The sequence below is a fragment of the Desmodus rotundus genome, chromosome 10 (genome assembly GCF_022682495.2).
Source record: "Desmodus rotundus isolate HL8 chromosome 10, HLdesRot8A.1, whole genome shotgun sequence".
NCBI lineage: Eukaryota > Metazoa > Chordata > Mammalia > Chiroptera > Phyllostomidae > Desmodus > Desmodus rotundus.
The window spans coordinates 96,488,165-96,509,607 of record NC_071396.1 but is presented as its reverse complement, the minus strand read 5'-3'; the positions used below and the strand labels follow the sequence as shown (position 1 = coordinate 96,509,607).

General features: G+C 51.7%; 1 protein-coding gene across 1 annotated transcript in view; it reads left to right on the top strand.

Moving 5' to 3' along the window:
* The window catches only part of MYO5B (myosin VB), a 268,136-nt gene that overhangs the window by 157,203 nt on the left and 89,490 nt on the right, over positions 1 to 21,443 (top strand). The window contains exons 7-12 of the mRNA XM_053912673.1: positions 1,071 to 1,152; positions 5,917 to 6,024; positions 7,128 to 7,237; positions 11,310 to 11,575; positions 20,266 to 20,347; positions 20,886 to 21,026. Of these exons, the coding sequence (XP_053768648.1) occupies positions 1,071 to 1,152; positions 5,917 to 6,024; positions 7,128 to 7,237; positions 11,310 to 11,575; positions 20,266 to 20,347; positions 20,886 to 21,026 (789 nt within the window). The remainder of the gene's footprint in view (positions 1 to 1,070; positions 1,153 to 5,916; positions 6,025 to 7,127; positions 7,238 to 11,309; positions 11,576 to 20,265; positions 20,348 to 20,885; positions 21,027 to 21,443) is intronic.

The window sequence follows — 21,443 nt, the reverse complement described above, 5'->3', positions numbered from 1 at the left end:
CTTCTCACTGGCCTTGGGTCTTCATCTCTCTGAGCTCACCTTCCATTCCCTCCCTCCCACCTGTCCTTTGGCCTCTCAGTGGCCTCTCCCTCATCCACCTGGCCTTCCATGGTGGTCACTGCAGCTCTCCACATGAGAGCAGTCTTCCTCCAGCCCCCTTTTGGCATCCCGTCGCTGAACCAAGATGTGGCATGTGCCCTGGTGTGAGCTGGCCGCACATGCTCCCTCTGGTCAGATGGCGTCCAGGCCCTGACATCGCAGCTGCCATCAGAGGGGACATCAAAAACAGCCTCAGCTGTGTGCTCATCGGTGGCACCTGACTCTGTGCCGATTGTTAGCAATGGATGTAATGCGTCCCTGAACCAGCTTTATTGTTTTTATTTTCCTGGTATTGCCTAGGCTTTTTCTCCCCATCCCAGGTTGGATCTGACAACCCCACACCCTTTATTTCTCTGCAACAAAGCAAACTGCCTGTTGTACTGGGTGCGGGTTGGGGTGCTGGCCAGGGTGCTGGCCACAGCTCTGAACATCCTGGGAGCCTTCCTCTTCCTTGCTCCTGTGGTCAGGCCGCCTGCATTCCCCCCTCTCTACCACTGCCAGCTGAAGGCAGGTTTGGCCCAGTGTCCACTTAAGACCTGCCTCAGCCATGGACCTGTCCTGACTGCCCAGCCTGATGGCGGGCCAGAGACCAGTGTTTCCTTGGTTCCAAGCCTCCCCGAGGGGACAGGGAGCCCACCGCAGGGGAATTAGAGTCTGTGCCCCAGGAGCCTGCAGCACAGCTGCCCAATAGGTGTGTGCTGATGGATGGACCTGCCATTTGGGGAATAGCAACGATGTTCTTCATAGGAAGAAAAGGAAAATACGTGTTTTCATTTAAAAGATAAAAATCTTCAGGTTGGAAGGGGGTCCCATAATAGTGAATGGAAGATCCAGAGGTGGGAATTGAAGGGGGCACAGTGTGGGGGGACAGTCGTGACCTCTGTCATCCTGAGCACCCTGGGATTAGAATGAGGAAAGGGGAGATCTTGGGGGTGACTACCCTAAAGCTGCTTAACTCTGTTCTCCTTCAGGCAGATGATGAGAGGAACTACCACATCTTCTACCAGCTCTGCGCTGCGGCCAGTCTTCCGGAGTTTAAGGAGCTCGCACTAAGTAAGCCAATGGCTGCCCATCCTCTGGGTGGGCTGCGGGTACACTTGGGGGCTCTGCAAGGAGGAAGGGGGCTCTGCTCAAAGCCTGCTGTCGTGGGGACACATCCCCTAGGCCTCTTGACCCAGAGCTTCGTTACCCAGTCAGCAAAAAAGCACTGATTGCACCCAGGCTGCCTGCCACAGAAAATGTTGGCAAGGGGTGGAACTGTTTGCAGAGCCAAGAAGAATTTCTAAGTATTATTGTTTTGAAAAATATTTCCACTCTTTTTAAATTAAATTTAATTTTTGTCTAATCACCATTTTTTAAAAAATGTTTCCACCTTTGACATCATAAGAAATGTGTCCCAACCACTAGGATCTAGAGGTTTAGTGAATACCATCACTTAATTGTGACCAACCCACGTTAAGTGATAATTAAGGACTGAGACAAAGAAAGAGAAGGGAGGGGGCGAGAAGGTAAAGCTGGGATGAAGGAGGGTGGCTGGAGAGGCACTTTGATAAAGCCCGGGCCTCACCTGTGGGAAGGTAAGAGCGGGGCCACCGCTCAGTGCTACTAGGCAGCCATCCTCAAGTCCTCATCCTCAGGGTTTTCCTGCACACCCTCTCTGGAGCACTAGGCGGGGGGGGGGGGGGGGGGGGGGATGATGCAGGGCCCACCCACAGCCCTAGATGGCGCTGTTGATCCCATCAGATAAGCAGACAGTCCTTCAGTGGGGCCTGATTGCCCATTCAACCCTGCACTTGTACTCTGTGGCATGGGGCACTGGGGTGCGGTGCGGAACAGCACCGTGTGCCTGGCTGTCCTCATGCAGCTGACAGTCACTACAGTGCAGAGTGGTAAGCAGACGCTGAGTGAGGCCTTAGCTGACGCAGGTCAGAGGTTCTCGGGGGAAGTAATCATTAAATTCAGACCCAGGAGGAAGCCCTGGAGGACATGTATTATGCTGGTTGTGCACTGGACTCTGGTTGTTCAGTGTTTGTGGGTAAAATCATAAAGTCCCTGGGTGCAGGAGTGACTGTTACCAGCCGTGTTTGGGGAGCAGGGATATGGAGACTCCCATGTTGGCTTATGGTCACTGGGAAGACAGGCCACATTAACAGCCACTGCCACCCTCCCCCTCCTTCCCAGAGAGGGGACACAGACCCAGCTGAGCTTTCCAGGGCTAACCTGCAGGAGGTGAAAAGTTTTTTTAAGGCCAGTTGTTAAAGAAAATGAACAAATATTGGCAAGATCCATTGGGCTGTATTTGGGCCTTTTTGTCCCAGATTATGTGGCTTTCAGGTAAAAGGGAAGAAATCCTCCCAAGTTTTTTTGCACTCACATGAGTATACCAAGGTGAAAACGACTTTTCCCTTATCCCGAGTCTCTGCAAGATGCAGACTGCTTGGGCTCCTGGCTGGATCAGTTGGACTCTACCCAGTTTGATCAGTTTCTGGCACTCCTCTGCCTGCATGTGCCCTCCGAGAGCATCTGGGAGTGAAGCGAAGACCTTTGATAAGCTTTTGTCTCCGTCTCTGGGGTGGGGATAGGCTGTGAGCCCCAAAGTTTGACATTTAGCTTCACTCGTAACACTGGCTGAGTAGCTGGAAAGGTCAAATGAATAAGGACTAGGCAGCAGTCCCTAGTGACCAGTTAGACCACCTCAGCCCCTTGTCTTCGCCTAAAACATGCTGTTCAGATGCAGAGAAAAAAGTCTTGCAAGAAGCCCGCCTGGCCCTGCAGGAGTTTTGTGCCTTTGTCTGAGGATGGGGGGAACAGACTCTCACGCAGTCACCCCTGCTCGCCTCCGCCCTGTTGGTGGTGGTCTGTTGCATTAACATGGCCACAGGATGGGTTGTTTTTTCTTTTTAGAAAGCAGCCCAATGGATAACTTGTTACCGTGTGAATAAAAGATGGTCAAAAGAGGTGTGATGGGCCCATAGTTGCTTGACTACAGCCTCTAGGTAATAAGGAACAAATTCTTTCTTCTTTTTCATTCCATTAGTGTGCTGATGCAGTTTTATGAACTCTCTTGCCTTGCACAGGCCGGAGCGTAGCACCACCCCCCCTTCCCACCCTGGTGAAGTGCAAGCCCTTGGACATGGCCCTGGTGCTCCACTGCTCTTATCACCGCCTCATGCCCCCTCTGTGGTCTGTACTCCACTTGATCCAGTGTCTGCCTGCTGAGCCAGCTCATAGGGGATGTTGCAGTGTTTTCCTCCCTGGAAATTCGAAGTACAGAGAGGCCCAACCTGGAGGACACGAGAAGTGGTTCTGGGATGGGGTGGCCAGGGACAGCATCCTGGGCCTGACAGAGAGCTGAGCCCCAGGCAGGCTCAGCAGATGGGAACGTCTCTGGGATGTCTGTCTTTATTAAGAGGACCTGGAGGCGATGCTAACCAAAGTAACTGCAAACCTTAAAGCAGGTGGAAGGGCGGGGTGGTTGTGATTAGATTCAGATCACTTGGTAGAGAATGCTGTGACGGAGCCTCCGGCCCCTGTGGTGAGGGGTCTCAGCCCAGGGAGGGACCCAGCGGGGCCTGAGTTTGGGAACTGGAAGCCGGGAAGGTGGGGTGGTGTGTCTGACGCAGGAGGGCCCTGACTGTTGACAACAGAGGGTCTTCAACAGAAGCTGCAGATGCCTCCTTCCCTCCAGAAGTCTCATGTCCTCCTCTGGGGTAGCTTCCTGGTGGGTTCAGGTGCTACTTTTGATAATGAGTTAGATCGTGTTTGTGGCTAAGTCATGGGGTCTCACAGGTAAAGAAGCATTTTCTCAATAGGTGATCTGGTAATGGGCTCCCAGGCCTGGCCTAACCCTGGGTGAGCCTGGGCAGCCTCTTACAGCCCTCTATAGGTTCCTCAGTTTGCTGGCCAGAAAACCGGGAGTAAATACTACCTCCAGTTTTTCCCACATAGGCCCCGTAAAAAATCATCAAATGTTTTGAAAGGTGAGTGTAAAGGGAAATGAGAAGGGTGCTTTAATTAAGCCTTTGACACTGTTAAGCTATGGCAGAGCTCCCAGGGGGGGTTGGTATGAAAGAGCTAAATACGTAAGCTCCACAAAGACCCAAAGTGGCTTCCTTCATCCAAACCCACCGAGGCCGTGCCTGGGCACGAGGTCAGGGCTGAAGTCCTTCCCCTCATAGCTCAAGTACCGCCAGTCATCAGACTGGGGGACTCCTCCAGGAAGCCTTCCTTTCTTCACAAACTGCCACTGGCATTCAGCTCTTCGTTCCTGTGGGCAGAGGGGTTGCCTGATGTGTAGAGCTCAGGTTGGGTGAGACGGGTTTGGGATGGAGTTGTGCACCTCCTAGCTGAGCCTGGCAAAGTGCACTTGACCGGAGGAAGAACTGATGAATTGCAGCGTGGCTTGGAGCAGGATGTGAGGTGAGAAGTGGGGAGAGACCAGGAAGTCAGGTGAGCAGGGCCCTTTAAGGCACAGATGGGGGTACAGCTGAGGAACGACCATAAGGAAGCTAGTATATCTGGGACAGAGATGGGGAGGGACAAGCGATGTGTGTGGAGTGTCAGGAGGAAGCCATTCTATGAAGAAAGGTCCAGGGGGCTCTTTTAGGGTATTTGACCTTTGTCTTGAGGGCTGTGGGGCAAGAGAGGGTCGCTTGGGGCTGTAAATAGGAGAGCCATGGGGTCGGAGGTACCAGCTGTTTGAAGGGATGGGAGCAGAAACAGGGAGACTGGTTCAGTCTTTCACAAGAGGCCCAGACGCCGGACGCTGAAGGCGAGACCGAGAGCAGTGACCGTGGGCAGTGACCGTCAGAACGGAGGAAGGAAGGAGACTCAGGAAATTCCTGGGGGTCCAGTTGGAAAAGCAGGGTGTTGAAGAAGGCCTGTGTGGGACCTGCTCTGCCTCTGCGTCTGCACGCACTTGACTGATGCATGTTCAACCGCAGGTGCTCAGGTCTAGGGGAGATGAGGAGGAGGAGGAGGAAAACTGGCCAGTGTTCGATTTTGACCTCTTGTCAAAATGGAACATTATACCCTTAGAGACAGTAAAAGTATTGGGCAGGGTTCTACCACACAGAGCTTCTACACGTTTGGCGGAAAACTTAAGTGATTTTCAGGGATGATTTTAATGATGTGTGTTGCCTGAAATGCCAACTTCCCAGCCCCCCGGTGTGAGTACTACCTGGAGCTGGTTGCAGTTTCTCCCTCCGCTAAGGTTGGTCGAATTCTAGCACAGAGCCTGGGTCCCTGGGTGTCCCCAGAGGCCTGATGGAGAAATGAGACTGGGGGTGAACAAACACGAGGGTCTCAACCTTGTTCATGGGCCTGTGTAGCTCAAGGGGGCCCCGACTCGGTGAAACACATGAGGGAACCAAACCCACGTCACCTTGGGCACCTCTCTGGCCCTCATTCGTCAGATGAGCTTGTCGTACTGAGACTGAAGATGACGAAGTCTGTGATTCCAGGGTGGCGAGTATTAGATCCTCCTTAAAAACACGTCCGTGATGAATCCTGCTTCACAGTGAACTCTCTGTGACTTACTTGTCTTTGATGCGCACATGATTCTCTCAGAGCAGTTTTGCACAATACAGCAAGCTCATTCTGACAGCGGAGGGTCATTTTCTGGCTTTCGTTATTTAGTTTTCTCTCCCATGTGCCCATGAAGGCAATTTTTGAAAGGGCTCCACGTTGGCTGGGAGCACAGTCCAGCCTGGGGTAGTTCACTGAGGGAGCAGAACTCCTCACTGGTCACCATCTGCAGGTAAACTGGGGATGAAGCTTCCCTCCGATGCCTGACGCCCCGCCTCCTTCCTTCCACAGCCTGCGCAGAGGACTTTTTCTATACGTCACAGGGCGGAGACACGTCCATTGAGGGTGTGGATGATGCTGAGGACTTTGAGAAGACACGACAAGCCTTCACACTCCTTGGTAAGGAGCTTGGGAAGTGGGGAGGGGCCGGGAGGTGTGATGCTGTGGTGAGGAGAGAAGCAGAGCCACGTGCACTGGGCCTGTCCACCTTCACCAGCTGCTGCAGAAGCCCGCTCGTCCCTGGTGGATCTCTTCTTGCTCCCTTCTTCCATCCTGGCTCTCGGGCCCCAATGCTTAAGGCTTGGGGCTCTGTTGACCTTTCCTAAAAATAAGAATTTGAGAGTTGCTCCAGTTTGTGGGTCATCTGACTAAAGTTTTTAATCCGAGCATGACTCACTTCTATATTCATTAATATAGGTGTCACTGACATTTTTATAGCCTGATAAATTACTGCCTTAAAATTAAGTAACTACAGCGGGGGAGGAGTGTGGGGGAACAATTGTATTTCCTAAACTACACGGTAGGTTGACTGGTGTTTATTATATTATTCTGTAACTTTTTCACATCTGAATTATTTTGTAATTGAAAAAGAAACAATAATGCCTTAAAGCCGAGTATAAACAATAAGAGCCCACCCGTGTCTTTGGTGACTTAGTTGTGTAAATAAATTGGACAGTAGGTGCTGCGGTGGCCCTGTGGTGGGCGCACCTGTCATGATGACGGAGCACATGGTGTGGGGCACAGCTGCCCACTGGACACCCAGCCCCATCTCCCCAGCACTCCCAGAGGGTGCTCCTGCTCACCCCCTGTTGGCACTTTGGACGTGTGTCACAGATGTTTGCAGGGTGTTATGTTGGGAGAAAAATGACCGCAACCAAATGACCATTCTTATTAAACTGGTGAAAATGCCCATAAAGCATCTGGTTGAATCTAACTCTGAAACGAGCCCATGTGATTGCTGCCTCTCCTCTGCTCCTGGAGAAATTAAAATGGTGCCGTGACCCATCTGGTTGGATCGGGACAATCAAAGTGAAGTGCTTCCCTGTAGCCTGGGGGGAGCTGTCACTGTGAGTGGCGATGACTTGGTGAGGAGCTGGCATCATTTTAGGAGTCACTGGCCCAGAAAGGAAAACCAAACCTTTTTTACATCCTTAAAAAAAGGGTAAACTGTCCTTTTTATCCTGCGTGGATATTGAGTGTCGTTGGTTCTTTTTTCCCCCCAGGAGTGAGAGAGTCCCATCAGATAAGCATTTTTGAGATAATCGCCGCCATCCTGCACCTTGGGAACGTGGAGATCCAGGCGGAGCGCGACGGCGACTCCTGCAGCGTCTCAGTAAGTCGCACTCCAGCGCCGGAGACGAAACGCACACACTCTCCTGCTCTCCCAGCTGCACACAGCTGGGCTCTGTCTGCACACTCTGAGGACCCTCGTAGTTCTTCATTCTTACCAGTAACGGGTGCTGTTCCCTTGCTGGTAATTTTTTATACAAATCCTTTTCAAATCAGCTGCCATCAAATTTTTATCACGGAGGGCAGGGAATTTAGTAACTAAAAGTAAATTTATTTTTATTTTTTGATTTTTAGAGAGAGACAGACATCGATTTGTTGTTCCACTTATTTATGCAGTCATAGGTTGATTCTTACATGTGCCCTGACTGGGGATCGAACCCACAACCTTGATGTATTGGGACAACTCTAACCAACTGAGCTACCTGGCCAGGGCAATAAATTATTTTTGATGGGTTGATTTTCCAAGCACCCTGAGGCCCATGGGATTCTACCAAGTGTTATCAGCCCATGAGCACTTTGAGCTCCCGACTGAGGACCATACTGGAGGGCTATGAAGGAGGGTTGGACACCGTACTTGGTGACTGTCCCCAATGAGCTCACAGTCTAACTGGGTAGATGAGACAGCTGACAACACGGGCCAGGGTTTTGACAGCATGAGGCAGAGTTATTGAGTATTGAGACCGCCGTGTGAAAGTGCTGCAGACTGAAGTGCTTGATGAATGCTCGCGATGACTTTTTCCCCGGAGCCCAAATAGGACCTGACAGGTGGCGATAAAAGATGCCCAAGTGATTGGATGGCAGAGGGGCCGCCAGGCAGAACAGACAGCAGCTGTAGGCTCTCGCCAGCGCTTCCCTGTGTCGCATGAGGTGGCGCTGATATCCTAACCACGAATGAGTCCAGTACAGGCCTCTTTTATGTCCACTTATCACAACACAGGTGGTGCTGAAGTGCGGGGGGAGGCCTGTACACCTGACAGACAGAGGTTTGGGTGCCACAGGGCGCAGCTGGCCTTTCCCTCCGAGCTCAGAGCAAGTCAAAGATTTTTGAGCATAGATACCCGGCCCAGGCTAGCCTCAGATGGTTCTCCAGCTGGAGGCTGTGTAGAGAACTGAATGAGAGTAAGAACTGTGAGTCAGGACTGCCAGGGTTCAAAGCCTGGTTCTGTCACTCACTTGATAGTTATTTAACCTCTGTAGATCTGTTTCCTTATCTGCAGAGTGGGAGTGAGGTTACCTGCCTTAGCACAGGGCTCCCGTGATTCAGTTCTTAACTGTTATCATCACTGTGGTTAGAGCCCGAGGGGACCCTATGAGCACCCTCCTCACTTCACAGGGTGGGAAAAGCTAAGGCCTGGAGAGAGGAGACGCCTTCTCTGAGGTCATAATGGCCACTGATGCTGAAGCCGGTCCAGAGCCAGCCAGTGTGTCTCTCCCACACCACTGCCAACCTGGCTGCCCCCACAGACTGCCAGTCCCCGGGCCTGGGGCTGCCCTCCTCCACTGCACGCCCTCACTAGTGCCTAGCACAGCACGGGGTGCATAGGATATGCCCAAGGAATGCTTCACTAACAGGTTGCTAGTGAAACTCCCTCTCTCAGTTGCATTTTGGTTTATTCCTCGAGACATAGGGTGGCCCCGTACTGAAACTGCTCTCCATCCATATGCAGTGTGCCATCGTCTTTCTCATGTTTAGTTTTAATTAAGGCATGAAAATGTGTTCCATGACTGCCCGAGTTGCCTGGGAGATGCAACAGTGCACAATTACTTGGACACTAGAGGCAATTTCTTTCTTGAATTTGGCCCCATGGGCCCCACAAACCTGATCTGCTACCTCTGATGCTGGCTATTTATAATGGATTTAGCATCATTTAATTAAGCTTAAATGTAAATTGCATGATGTCGAATCAGTTTCAATTAGCACCTTTAATCAACAGTCAGAAGGGGGTAATGGAGGGGTACGCCACAGCCCACTGCAGTGGAGGGGCACCCTTCCCAGGAGGATGATCAGACCCTTTCTCCCCTGCGTCCACCCGGGAGGAGCCAAGGAGGGCAGGGAGCCTATGGGCAGGTGAGGGTGCTTGTGGCTGCTGAGAGCGGATCTTTGACACACAGGGAATCCAGCTGCAGGGCTGTGCCTAGCAATTAAGAATTTCTTGGAAATAGGTCAGATGAACAAGTCAGATGCTTGCCACCTCTGAACCTGTTGCCTGCCAAACAGTCCCCAGGCATTTCACCTTACCACAGATGGCTCTGGGGGAGGGGGTGAACAGCTGGGGGGTCCCTGCAGGAGAAGAGGCTTGTTGGCTAGGAAACATGGCCCCTGCAACCCCACCTCTCCACATCCACCCAGCCCATGCTGATTCCTGAGGGCTGGGTGAGGGGCTGTGAACCACAGTCAGGGAGCACACTTCACCTCCTTTTTCTCCGCCGAGAAGGTAGGGGGATTGGGTTAGGATGACAGTTCCCAAGGTATTTTCCTGGGAACAAAAATCCTAGGCCTCATTGGTCCGTTAAGTTCAGGAAATACTTGGTAAAGTACCTGTGTCTTCATGCTGCCCAGCTCTGTTTACGAACCTGTGCGTGCAGTCCTGTTTGACCTGAGGCCCCGCCCCACCCCTCTTGTTCAGTAGAGCCAGTCACTCTGCTCTCTGTTGCTCCACACACCATACTTTGTAAAAATACTGGCCTTAATGATTGCCCGAGGTTCTTTCCTACTCAAGCATTCTGTTACTTTGTAATTGTGTTTGTTTGGGGTAGATTTTAAGTATCTGTAGGAGAAATAGACACACACACAGCCTATATATAGAGGGGGGGGGGAGAGATGGTACAGATATCTGCTCATTTTCATTGAACAAGCCCTCATTTAAATCCTACCATGCAGCCTCATCAGGAAGTGAGGCCCACCAGCAATTTGGGGCCATCAAGAGGCAGCGGTCATGTTCCAAAGGATTCCCTTTCAGCCTCAGCGTTAATAAGCTTGCCAGCAGGCTCACGGCTTGGTTATCAGCCTTCCTGGGTGGATTTAGATGAGGGGGTGAATAATGGGTGAGAGAAGCCTCGTAGGAAAAGCAGGTTTTCCATGAGGTGCTCTGGGTGCCCAAGAGATGTGCCCATTGCATAGAGCCAGACAAGTCGCTGTGGGTGATCTGGGTCTCAGTGGCTCAAAGGCCAGGTAGTGTGATTGGTACTTGGGGTAAAGGAGGATGGCTAGCTGGCAGAGGCGGCTGGGTGCAGTGGGTAGCGGGGCCCTGGGTGCCTGGGTGAGATGCTGCCCTGCTCTAGGACTGGGCTTGTCATCTGGATAGAGAAGGGCCTTAAGCCAGAGGAATCCTAGCTTGTTTTATTTTTCAGCTCTCAGCCTGTGATGTTATCAGTTAGTGTTCCAAGTGATCTTCTCAGGTCAAAATTTGTTCCGTGTTTTTGCCACTGGTCCCAGCCGTCCACCTGGATTCACCTTTTCCCCCAAGCACCACGTGCTTTAAGAATAAAAAGTTCAATTGCATGCTCTGTAGTGTCACTGAGACTAAGATGAAAGAAAGTGTGCTTGCAAGCTCAGGATCGTGCATGTCTGTGCAGGAAGGGATGCGTCTGTGAAGGGTCAGCTTAGGGCACAGTTCTGCGAACATGGCTGTTAGGCTGGGCGCTCGTCAAAGTTACATTTGACGGTGAGCACTTCTTTCCAGGCTGTGGGTGAAGCCCTGCATGCAGAACTCTGCAGATGGAAGCTACATTCGCTGTGACTGCTGCCTTCCCTGCGGCTCCTTAATCTTAACGGTTTATCCGTTCCTAAGCTATCAGTTCTCATGCTGTTCCTGGTGCCTCTGCAACCAGCTGACCACGGAGGAGGGGACGGGAAAATGGAGCATGTTTTTGTCTGTTAAAGCCGTGATACTTTGGTCAGTAGCTGGCGCACAATCATCCACTTGAACCACACTCTCAGGGCCCTAATTGTTGTCTCCACTTAGTGGTGTGTCAGTGAGACTCCGGAGCAGCGGCTGGCGATGAAGTGGGGCTCTGCAGCGCTGGGGCCCGTGTCCCCGGGCAGGAGGGCAGAGGGCACGCTGCTGGGCTTGTCCCCCACACACCTCCTGAGCCGCCTCCCGTGTCTCTTCCAGCCCCAGGATGAGCACCTCAGCAACTTCTGCCGACTGCTGGGGGTGGAGCACAGCCAGATGGAGCACTGGCTGTGCCATCGCAAGCTGGTCACCACCTCGGAGACCTACATCAAGACCATGTCCCCGCAGCAGGTGGTCAACGCTCGCAACGCGCTGGCCAAGCACATCTACGCGCAGCTGTTCGGCTGGATTGTGGAGCACGTCAACAAGGCCCTGCAGACCTCCCTCAAGCAGCACTCCTTCATCGGGGTCCTGGACATCTACGGGTGGGTCGGCCTGCGCCCTTGGCCCCGCCTCTGCCCCTCCTGGTGACCCTTGGTGTCTTCCTGCTGGCCTTTGAGAGCCAGCGGGGGCCTGGGAGGTCTCGCTTGGGAGTGGAGGATGTGGGATGGAATTTTTGGTTGTCTCGGTGCCTGGGGTCACTACTGGCATCTGGTGGCCTGAGGCCTGGAGTGGTAGGTATTCCATGGTATGGAGGCGGGTCCTGAGGGAGAATGGACCCTGTCCAGGCACCAGTAGCTCCCCCATTGAGAACCCCTGGAGATGTCTGTTTTTGCAGCTGGGAAACGGGCCCAGAGAGGGGAATATCTTGCCCGGCATCAGACTGCAGTTTCCTGTGAACTGAAATTCGGGTTTTGTGTCTGAAGTATTTTAGCATCATAATCTTGCCCAGCTCTGTGCTGTGTCTTCATTCCTGAGGCTTCTCATCTTTTCAGAGTCCTAACCTGACGGAAGGGACCGTAGTTCCTCATCTCAGCCTGTTTTGCAGGGAGAGGCAGCGTGGCCCAGGCAAACCTTACGTGGCCAGGCATCAGGAGGCTGGCATTTTGATTCCTTGCTGTCATCAGCTCGCTAAATGATCATAGCCCCTTTCTGGGCTTCCGCTTTCATAGCACAGAATGAGGTTTTGAGCCACAGGCTCTCTGAGGTTCTTCCCAGATCCCTGTAGAATCGTTTGATGTGGTATGTGCTGGGTTGCACTTGCACTTGCACTTTGTTTACGACCAGTGCCCTGCCAGACTCTTTAAGCAAATAATAAAGTCCTCCAGGACCTTCATGTCACAGAAATTGTGGCCGCTCTCTTAATGGAGAAACTCGGACCCCTGGCAGGGCAGAGTGGTAAGCACAGCGATGCTCTGGGGGGAACAACGGCGCGGTGGGCCGGGAGCTGGGACGCGCCTCATGCAGAGGCTGCAGTTAGGGAGACTCCCCCCTGGCAGTGGCTGCCTCCCGGCACAGCCAGCCCTCGCGCCTCCACCTCTGCTGTAGTTCAATCATTGGGTTTCAAACTGAGCCCCACAGCGTGCTGTGGAAGTAACGGCAGAAGAGGAAACTCGATTTCTGGCATTACAGAGGCCTCCAGAACGTGCTAAAGAGTTAAGTCATATTAACTCTTAACAGGAGAAATTATAGCAGGGTCAGTGGGACGCTCAGTGCTGGAGGAGTCTCAGGGCAGGAGACAGAGAGCTGGTACACAGTCAGGGAAAGCTTTGTGGGAGGCAAGCTTTGAACTGGGCCTTTTAAAAGCAGGGGCAGCCTATTAGGGAATGGGGCAGTCGCCTTCAGCAACAGGAACACAGTCAAGACAGGAGAAAGTGAAGTGTGAAAGGACACCTCCTGGGTAGAGTCACCCGGCGTGGGAAGCAGGAGAGTGCGCCCTTCCCAGGAGCTTCGGGCTGCTGCTGGCCAGTCAGGTGCCGAGTTCGTGCTCAGTGCTTCTGGGACAGCACAGAGCAACCTGTGCACCTGGCAGTGAGCTGCCCGCTGTCAGTGATTCATTCGGCATTGTTCCCTCTGCCACGAGCATTCGCAGGTCATCGGGTTTCCCCAAGGACTGACCTTTAGTGTTACCTTCTGGAGTAAGACCCGAGGAGCTCAGGATGCAGCATCTGACCTGGTTACCTTCATCTACCTGAGCAAGAATCTAATTCTACTAAGCGTCCAATTTGGGAAAATTAACATGCAGGCTCATTAATAGCATGAAAAAGTACTTTGGCTTCAACGTTACTGATATGTGAAACCTCACACGTCAGTTCTGTTTTAGTTACTGTCTCGGCAGTGCCTGGAGTCTGAAAAGACAGCTTCCCCCTTTCCCGGGGATCCCCAGGAAAAGGCTCTGCTCATTGTTGGGGGGCCTCAGCTTCTAGTGCTGCTGAGTCTAGCTCATCTCATGTAAGCTGGGATTTTGTGCTGAAATTTGCCATTTAATTTTGTAATTGAGTTCGTTTTCTCCAAGGCCTGAGACTGCCCATAGGGGAGAAACAGATGCAGGGAAGGCTTGCTCGCTGTGGTTTGACAGGTGGACGTGTCCGTGCGTGGGTGGGCAGCCTGAGGATACCGACTCTGTTTCTGGGGCCAACTGCTGACCGGTGAGTCTCCCTCGTCTCAGAGTGGCTGGCCGTGGGTTCATTTGCCACTGAGCGTCTGACAGCCTTCCGGTGACAGCAGGGGCCCATCACGAGGCCAGGCAGCACAGGGCCACCTACAAGCCCTCCAGGGGACTCTCCTACCCTTTGGGCTTCCTTCCACACATGATGTGCTTTCTTTTAAATCCTTGTTCTTCCTCAGATGCTAATTTACTTTTTCAAACCATGTTATAAAGAAGTCATATTTAAAAAGTGATTCGCTCTCCTGGAGAGAGAAAGGCCTTGCAAGATGACTCTGATATGCCCAGGGCAGTGCCAAGTTCACACCCTATGGGCAGAGTTCAAGACAGCAAGTTCCGTATGGGTGGGTTCAGCGTTAACAAGCTGGCCACATTCCTGGGCCATTTGTGGCCAGAAAAGCACTCACAGACACCCCTGGAGGTGCGTATGCGTGCTCCTCAAGGTTCTGGTCTGCCAAGACACGTTGTATCAGTTTGCACCGGCCTAGGCTAGCTCTGTTCTGCTCAGAGGGAATGTAATGAACTAGCAGGTGACTTGAATGTGGAAGTTACTATTTCTGATCCATGAGGGCAGGGACATCATTTCTTAATCTGGGACAAGATGGTGGCTATCTGGGATGACTGGCGTTTAGCTATTTCTTGTCATTTCCCTTTCCAATCACCATCTCTGCCCTGTTTCCTTTGGGCTTCAGACACCTTCTGGAAACCCACGGAATCTTTTTTTTTTTCAATGTGGTCATCCGTCAATTATCTGGAAGTGGGCATCACACGTGACACTCCTCTCTTGCCCTTTCTGACCGACCTACCTCCCATTTCACACTAGTTCTATCTTTAGGTTTGATTTATGCTGTAACTGTGGGACGTGATTCTCTCTAAGGAGACCATCATCCTCCGTGGCATCAGAAAACTCCATGGTTTTTTTTTATTTCTGAGTTTTCTACCCAAATCACTGACCACCCAACGCTGGAGAGGGAGAAGGCCATCTGTCCATCATTTCACTCATATCTCAGCCCTACGATGGGGATACTCGGTGCACATAGACATGCCCTTGGGATGACTTCCTGCCTTTGACCTTCTTACTCCCCCCTGTCACCTGTGAGCAGAAGAGTGGCATGTGGAAGCTGGAGAGATTGGGAAGGATGGTGGGGATGTGTTTCTGAATACATTAAACCCCATTCTGGGAGAGGGATGGAATGAGTTGTCTCCCTCTCTTGGGTTACAATGTGCGTAGCTAGCACATCAAGAGTGGAATTGCCGCCCCCTAGCCCACAAGCAGGCACTAATTACTTCCACTTGGGTAATGTCCCCAGGTGAGCTGCAGCCCCATCCATGCCATTATTGGCTCTCCAGTCAAGCTCCTTTTGGAGACAACTGAAGAGAGTTTTGTAGTGTAGATGAGTCACTCCAGGTTTTTCTGTAAATGCCTGCAATGTCGCTGTACCATCAGCAGCCAGAGTGAATAAACACTCAGTTCTATGTATATGTAAGCAGACAGTGCACGAGCCAGCATCATAACGCACAGAGCCCCCTTCATGCTCAGTTCATACAGCAGGGAAGCTCTGAACACCTACGTATATCGCATGGGCCACAGCTGCCTCCACCACAGCTCTGATGAGTCCCTTGCTACAGTCCCTTCCCCGTGGCCCTCTCAAACATCTGATATTCCCAGCTTCCCAGTGCCCCAGTAGAAGGGTGGTTTCCCTACAGCTTGCTCCCCTACCCCAGCTCCTAAAAAGTGCAAAGCAAGCAACGCCCAGAGCAATTTAGCCAATCCAGTCCAAGGTCCTTTCCTTAAGTAAGGATCTGGGAAGCTGTCTCCAGGGTATTTCTTCCTGGGCAGGGGATGGAAATTGATAGGAGGAAGCCAAGCGGCTTTGGCTGGGGTTTCCTTTTCACGTTGTGTTAACCAGCACTTGCCTCTACAGGCTTGATTAATTGCAGCCATAATCCTTTATTGCTGTCCGTTCCTTGAGGCAACAAGAAATAAATGGCTTCAATTTTGGAAAAACACACATTTATTTGTCTTTGACTTGAGCCTTCCACATCCCAAGGAAGCAGGGAACTTTGGCGATGACTAGCCTGGTCTCGGTGAGGACAGTTGGCCTAGGAGACTTGGGACAAGGCAGGGGGATGGATTCATGCCTAGTGCTGAGGAACAGTGCGGGGGAGGGTACAGAGGGAGGGTGGGTGTTTGGGCCCCAGGATCAGGGAATGGGATTTGCTGGCGTTTTATATTCTTCTCGGCCCTCGGGTTCCTTTCTATGTCTCTTACAGTATTTCCTAGCTTTAAAATTAGAATCCAGCTCTCTTGGGTGCTTTTTAATGATGTGTTTTTAAGATAATTTTTTAAACTTGGCTAAACAAAACCATAACATAAAACCCACCATGGTAGCCCTCTGCGAGCGCACAGGTCTGCAGGGTTCAGTCCCATCACGTTGTCTGCGCTCAGATCTTCGGAGCTTTGAACTGCTCCCGCTCCCCCTCCTGCCGGCCCTGGAAACCTCTGCTCCGCCTTCTGTTTCTGTGAGTTTGCTACTTGAGGTACGTCGTATAAGTAGAATCAGTATCTCAGGTATGTGGAATCATACGGTATTTGTCTTCCCATGCGACCTTCCGTAGAGTGGTCGAGGGTGATCTTGGTAAAATAGGAAGCTGGGGCCGAGCTGAGACTCCTGTTTCTTTGACCTGTGCTCAGCAGGTAGGGCTGTTTCCCAGACTTCAAAGCGTCTCGGCACTCCCCCGGAGTGACAGGTTTGTGGAGGTTAATAATTAACTCAGAGTAACTGGTCTACTTAATTTTTATTGCAGTTTCACTTTCCAGCAAACACTACCCCACTTGTAGAGGCATTTGTGACCCTCCCCACACCCAGCAGTTGGGCTGGAATGAGGAGGAGATTACTTTCTTCCACTGCTTTTTGAAGGTAGGAGGAAATTGAAGGAGGGGTGAGAACTGAACCACCACAAGCACAGATGTCAGGTCTCAGCGTCAAGCCTGAGTCTGGGTTTTGACCTCCCTCCCACCCAAGGATTTGGTCTACAGTAGTGTCGACACTGACTTTACAGCAGAAATCCGATTGTTTCTAGTATATACATTTCTTTGTGACGGTTAATGTGGATTATGCATTGATTCATTGTGTTTATTTTAAAAAGTCATCTCTGTCAATGGGAGGGATGACTGCAGATAAAAGTCCATCATAGAGGAGAAGTCACCCATCTCCCTGGCTGTGGTTTCCTGAGGTCTGTCGTCTCAGACATTTTCCAAGCCACCCAAACCCCTCATTCATCTCTGGTCCTTCAGCACTGCAGTAATTGCCCTAGATGGCAGAGAAATTGTTTCCAGGTAATATCTTAGAAATTGGGAAATTATGAGCTAATTTCAGGGCATCTCAAATTAATGAGAATGTTCTTTGTGGAGTGCTATCGATGTAAACCTTTAACCAGCGACAAGTGGGGCATAGATCCTTCTCTGCGGAGCTCAGTGGAAACGCTGCGAGCACCCGCCAGTGCTGTTACCTGGCCACTTGCAAGGGGGCTCTTTTATCTTCCCCGTAGGTTTTATTCATTAAATTTCCCCTGGGGCTTGGCTGGGAGGGCGACTTCTCCTGGGGTGCAGTGGGGCCAGGGGTGGGGAGGAAGTGGGGTCCTAAGTGACATAACTAGGTCTCTGGGGGGACCACTACCTGGGCTGGGAGGGGTACAAACTCGGGTAACTGCTGGCAGGCCCAGGGCCTCCCTGCCACGTGCTCTGGAGTGCAGCCCCAGCTCAGACTTCTCATCTTTGATCTTGTTTTATTACCGAGACTTGCTTCTCCTAAGTGGGCGTGAGCCAGGGCTGTTCATTCGTGTGGCTTTCGGCAAGTGGTTGACTCCTTTGATCTTTCTCCACCTCCACGTTTTATTCTCCAGCAGGGGAGGTGGGCATGGCAGGCGCAAAGGAAGCCTGATTGCTCTGGGCAGTGACCCGGCCCGTCAGGCGTCTGAGGGGTTTATTTTTGCTGGTCCCTCTGCATAGGGTACTTTCTCACCACCGTGTCCAACCCCTGCCAGGGGCCGCACCAACGTTTTTATTTGGGATTGGTCATTATGGAGGCCAGTCTGTTTGGAAGGGCTGACTTCATTTTCTGTAAGATCGAGAAAAGGTACTGTCCATACTGCAGAATGAGAGAGGTGATGAAGAGTTAAGGGGACACAGGCTGAATGAAGCCTGTGCCCCAGCCCTGGGCCCCTCGTTGGTATCTCCACTCTCCATGTGCTCAAATGCCTCCTCTCCACGGGAGTGGTCCTTGTTTACCCTTATGGGTCGTCACTTCCTTCTTTTCTTAATGAAACATTCACTCTTCTCTAAATGGAGAACGTGGCCTCAGAAATCAGGCTCTCTGGGTTCAAATACTGGCTCTTCTGCCCACTGACTCTCTGATTTGGGGCAAGTTGTTTAATCTCCTTATACCTTATTCCTTCAACTGGAGGATGGGAGTAATAATACACCCTAGCTCTTGGGTGTTGTGGGCATCCAGTGAGTGAGAGCTCACGAAACACTTGGGCCTAGCGCTCCACAGGCGCTCAGCAACGGGGCCGCTGCCAGTCCATTCAGCCTGTTGTGTGTGTGAGCAAAGGCGCCTCTTCCTCCTAGATTTCTTCCCTTTCCACGCCTCAGCCTGAGGACATCGCTCAGCGTACAAGACGGCCCCACTCCTTCGTAGCTGAAGCTGCTGACCCGTCGCAGTGTCCCCAGCTGGTGAGCCGTGCCATGCCCATTTAGTTGTGCAAGAGCTCTCACCTGTATGCCCGCCGGTCACTCAAAGTCCTCTCATTTCCACCTCCCTCAGGATCATTAGAACCTTTTCATTATTTGGCACCACCGGCTTTAGTAAAGCCCTGAGTGGATCTTGCCTGGATCATTGCTCCAGTGATAGTGGCCCTCAGTCTCCCACACCTTCCCCCTAATCACAGTGCGCTCCACCCTTCTGCCGGTTTCTAAGATGCAAACCTGATGGTTGAAAAATAAATAAAAATAAAAAATCCTTCAGATTCTCCCATTGCCCCCGGTGAAATCCAAACCCCTTGGTGTAGCAAACAAGGCCCGCAGCAGGACCCCCTCCTGGCTCTTCAAGGCCCCGTCTCATCGCTGTGCCCAGCCTCCACTCCGTGGGCTCTGCCTTCCTCCCCTCCGCAGCAACCCAGCCATTTGCAGAAATGTGAGTTGATCAGCAACTAAATGACAGAGTTGATAAAGTATAAATAGTTCAAACACATTCATTTTTTAAAGTTAAAACCCATCAAAGACTTCAGCCAAGATCACAGACAATTCACAAAGTACAGATGATTTCACATACAGAAAATGTTGAACTCCATTAATGGTCAGAGATTAAAACTCAAACAAAAGCATCATTCGTGTAGTAAATCACCACAGACTTTTAAAAGTTGACCTACACCAGGGACCAGAGAGCCGAGGCCCGCGAACCCTCCCAGCGCGGGGCCGGCAAGGAGCACTGGGGGACGTCGTGGGGTGGTGAAGGGTTCTGTGTCTGAGCTGCGGAGGCAGTCACATACTGTAGAATGCTTGTCAGGAACTCGTTAGAGTTTATCCTTGAGTTTGCTGCATCTTGTACGTCAACTCCGTAAACATGAATTTAAAAAATAAAAACATCCTTGGCCAGTTTTGGGAGAACAAGACACTTTCATACATTGGAAGGTGGGAGTGGGGTGATAACATAAATTGGTTTCACCTTCCTGGAAGTAATTTTGCTTCTACCTCTTAAGAAACCATACTCTGACATGGTGTCTCTCCTTCTAGGATAATATCCTATGGAAGGAGTCATGAAGTCAAAGGTGTACAAACTATTTATCACAGCATCGATATCAGCTGAAAACTGGAAAAACCCCCAAAATGTTCTACAATAGGAGATGGTTAAATTATAGTTCATCGGTGTGGGGGGGGTGTTCAGCCCATGTGCGAATTGGAAAAAGGCACCCCCTCTGGGTGGAACAACTACTCCCAGGCTTGGGGGGTGGGAGGTCACCAGCTAAATTTCCCCCCTACTTGTCCCCTCACCTGGCTGCCTCGTGCAACCCTCTGGTCAACCCATGTAGTGGGTGGTGAGACCTGTGTTAACATGGATGCTTTTGGGGAACAATGGCATAAAGAAATGTTTATCATGGAGAGTTAAATTACAAAAATGGTCTCATTTTACATATAATTCTAATTCATTCAAAAACATAAAATCAGTGAAAAGAAACCTACCAAAATGTAATTGGTGGTCAACTTGATGGAATCATCGGTGACCTTCTCTCTTTTGTATCTGCTTTTTCTAAGTTTTCCTGTTGTTGGTACTTTTTCTAATTATGAAAATAGATATAATCCTTACTCTTGTAATTTCACAGGGTTCTGTCATCCCGGTACCTGCGACGGTGGCCTCTTTAGGCACAAGAGCAGGATGTGGGGCTTCCGTGCTGGAGTTGAGGCAGAGCTGGATGGGAGTGGAGGGGGTGAGGGCAGCCCTGCGGAGCCCCAGAGTCCTTCAGTAACCGGAAGTGTCGCCGACTTTGTCCTCTCCTCTCTCTGCCCTGCAGGTTTGAGACGTTCGAGGTAAACAGCTTCGAGCAGTTTTGTATCAACTACGCGAATGAGAAGCTCCAGCAGCAGTTCAACTCGGTGGGCTGTGTGTCTGGACCTGGGGTTTCAGGGTTGGGGGACCTCTGTCTTCCTGAGCACAACCACTCGGGCCACTTCTCTTCCGTCCAGAGTCAGCAGGCTCTGGCTCTGCCCTGACCTTCTGTGGGTTTCCTGGGGGTGCCCCAGCTTTAGGAAGGCGCTCCCCACTGCTCAAGAGGAGGCCTGAATGGGGCAGCTGGATTCTGAGGGTGAAGGAGCCTCCTCTGGGCTTTGACTCCCATCCTCCGGAGCCGGGGCTTCTGGGGCATCGAAGCAGCTGCAGGCAGACATGAGGCTTCCTGTGGTTGGTTGGGGTGTGGCCTAGACGGCAGTGGTCTGGGTGTCCTAGAGAAGGGAGTGAGGGTCACCTGCTGAGCTTTTCTTTTCTGCCGTGCTGACGGTGACTCGGTGCCCGAACCTTTCGTCGTGGGTGCAGGCCAGCCTCCAGGACTCAGAACTCATGTGGTTGCCGCTCGGGGGATGAACGTTAAGGTGTGCACCCCACTCCCTCACCCTGACTTTTCACTTTTTACCCTAGCATGTCTTCAAACTGGAGCAAGAAGAGTACATGAAGGAGCAGATCCCGTGGACCTTGATTGATTTCTATGATAACCAACCCTGCATCGACCTCATAGAAGCTAAGCTGGGCATCCTAGACCTGCTGGATGAAGAATGTAAGGTAAAAGCGATGATGCTGTCCCTCAGGCAGGGTGCTCTAGGCTTGGGGTGGGGCAGAGGACAGCTGTGTGGTGCCGGGTGACACGGGAGACCTCAAAGCTGGAATTTCATTTGCAACTCGCCAGTGCGGAGGAAGCTCTGGCGTCCATTCCACATGCCAGAAGCTACTAGAAGGTAACACGACTGGCAAGTGTTGCTGTTACTGCGCTGCCTCTTCTGGCAAAGACCGGGCAGTGTGATTGGCATGATGTGATGGCGGCATGGGTTCGATTCCACAGATATCCTAGACCCCAAGGGAAGGACCTCAACATTTAGGCAGGCGTCCCCAGAGAGGGAGGGTCAAGGGCCCAGGATCACCTTCGCTGTGCCAGACAGCTTGTGGGTGACAGCTGCGTGGTGGTTGTTGGCAGGTGGGATC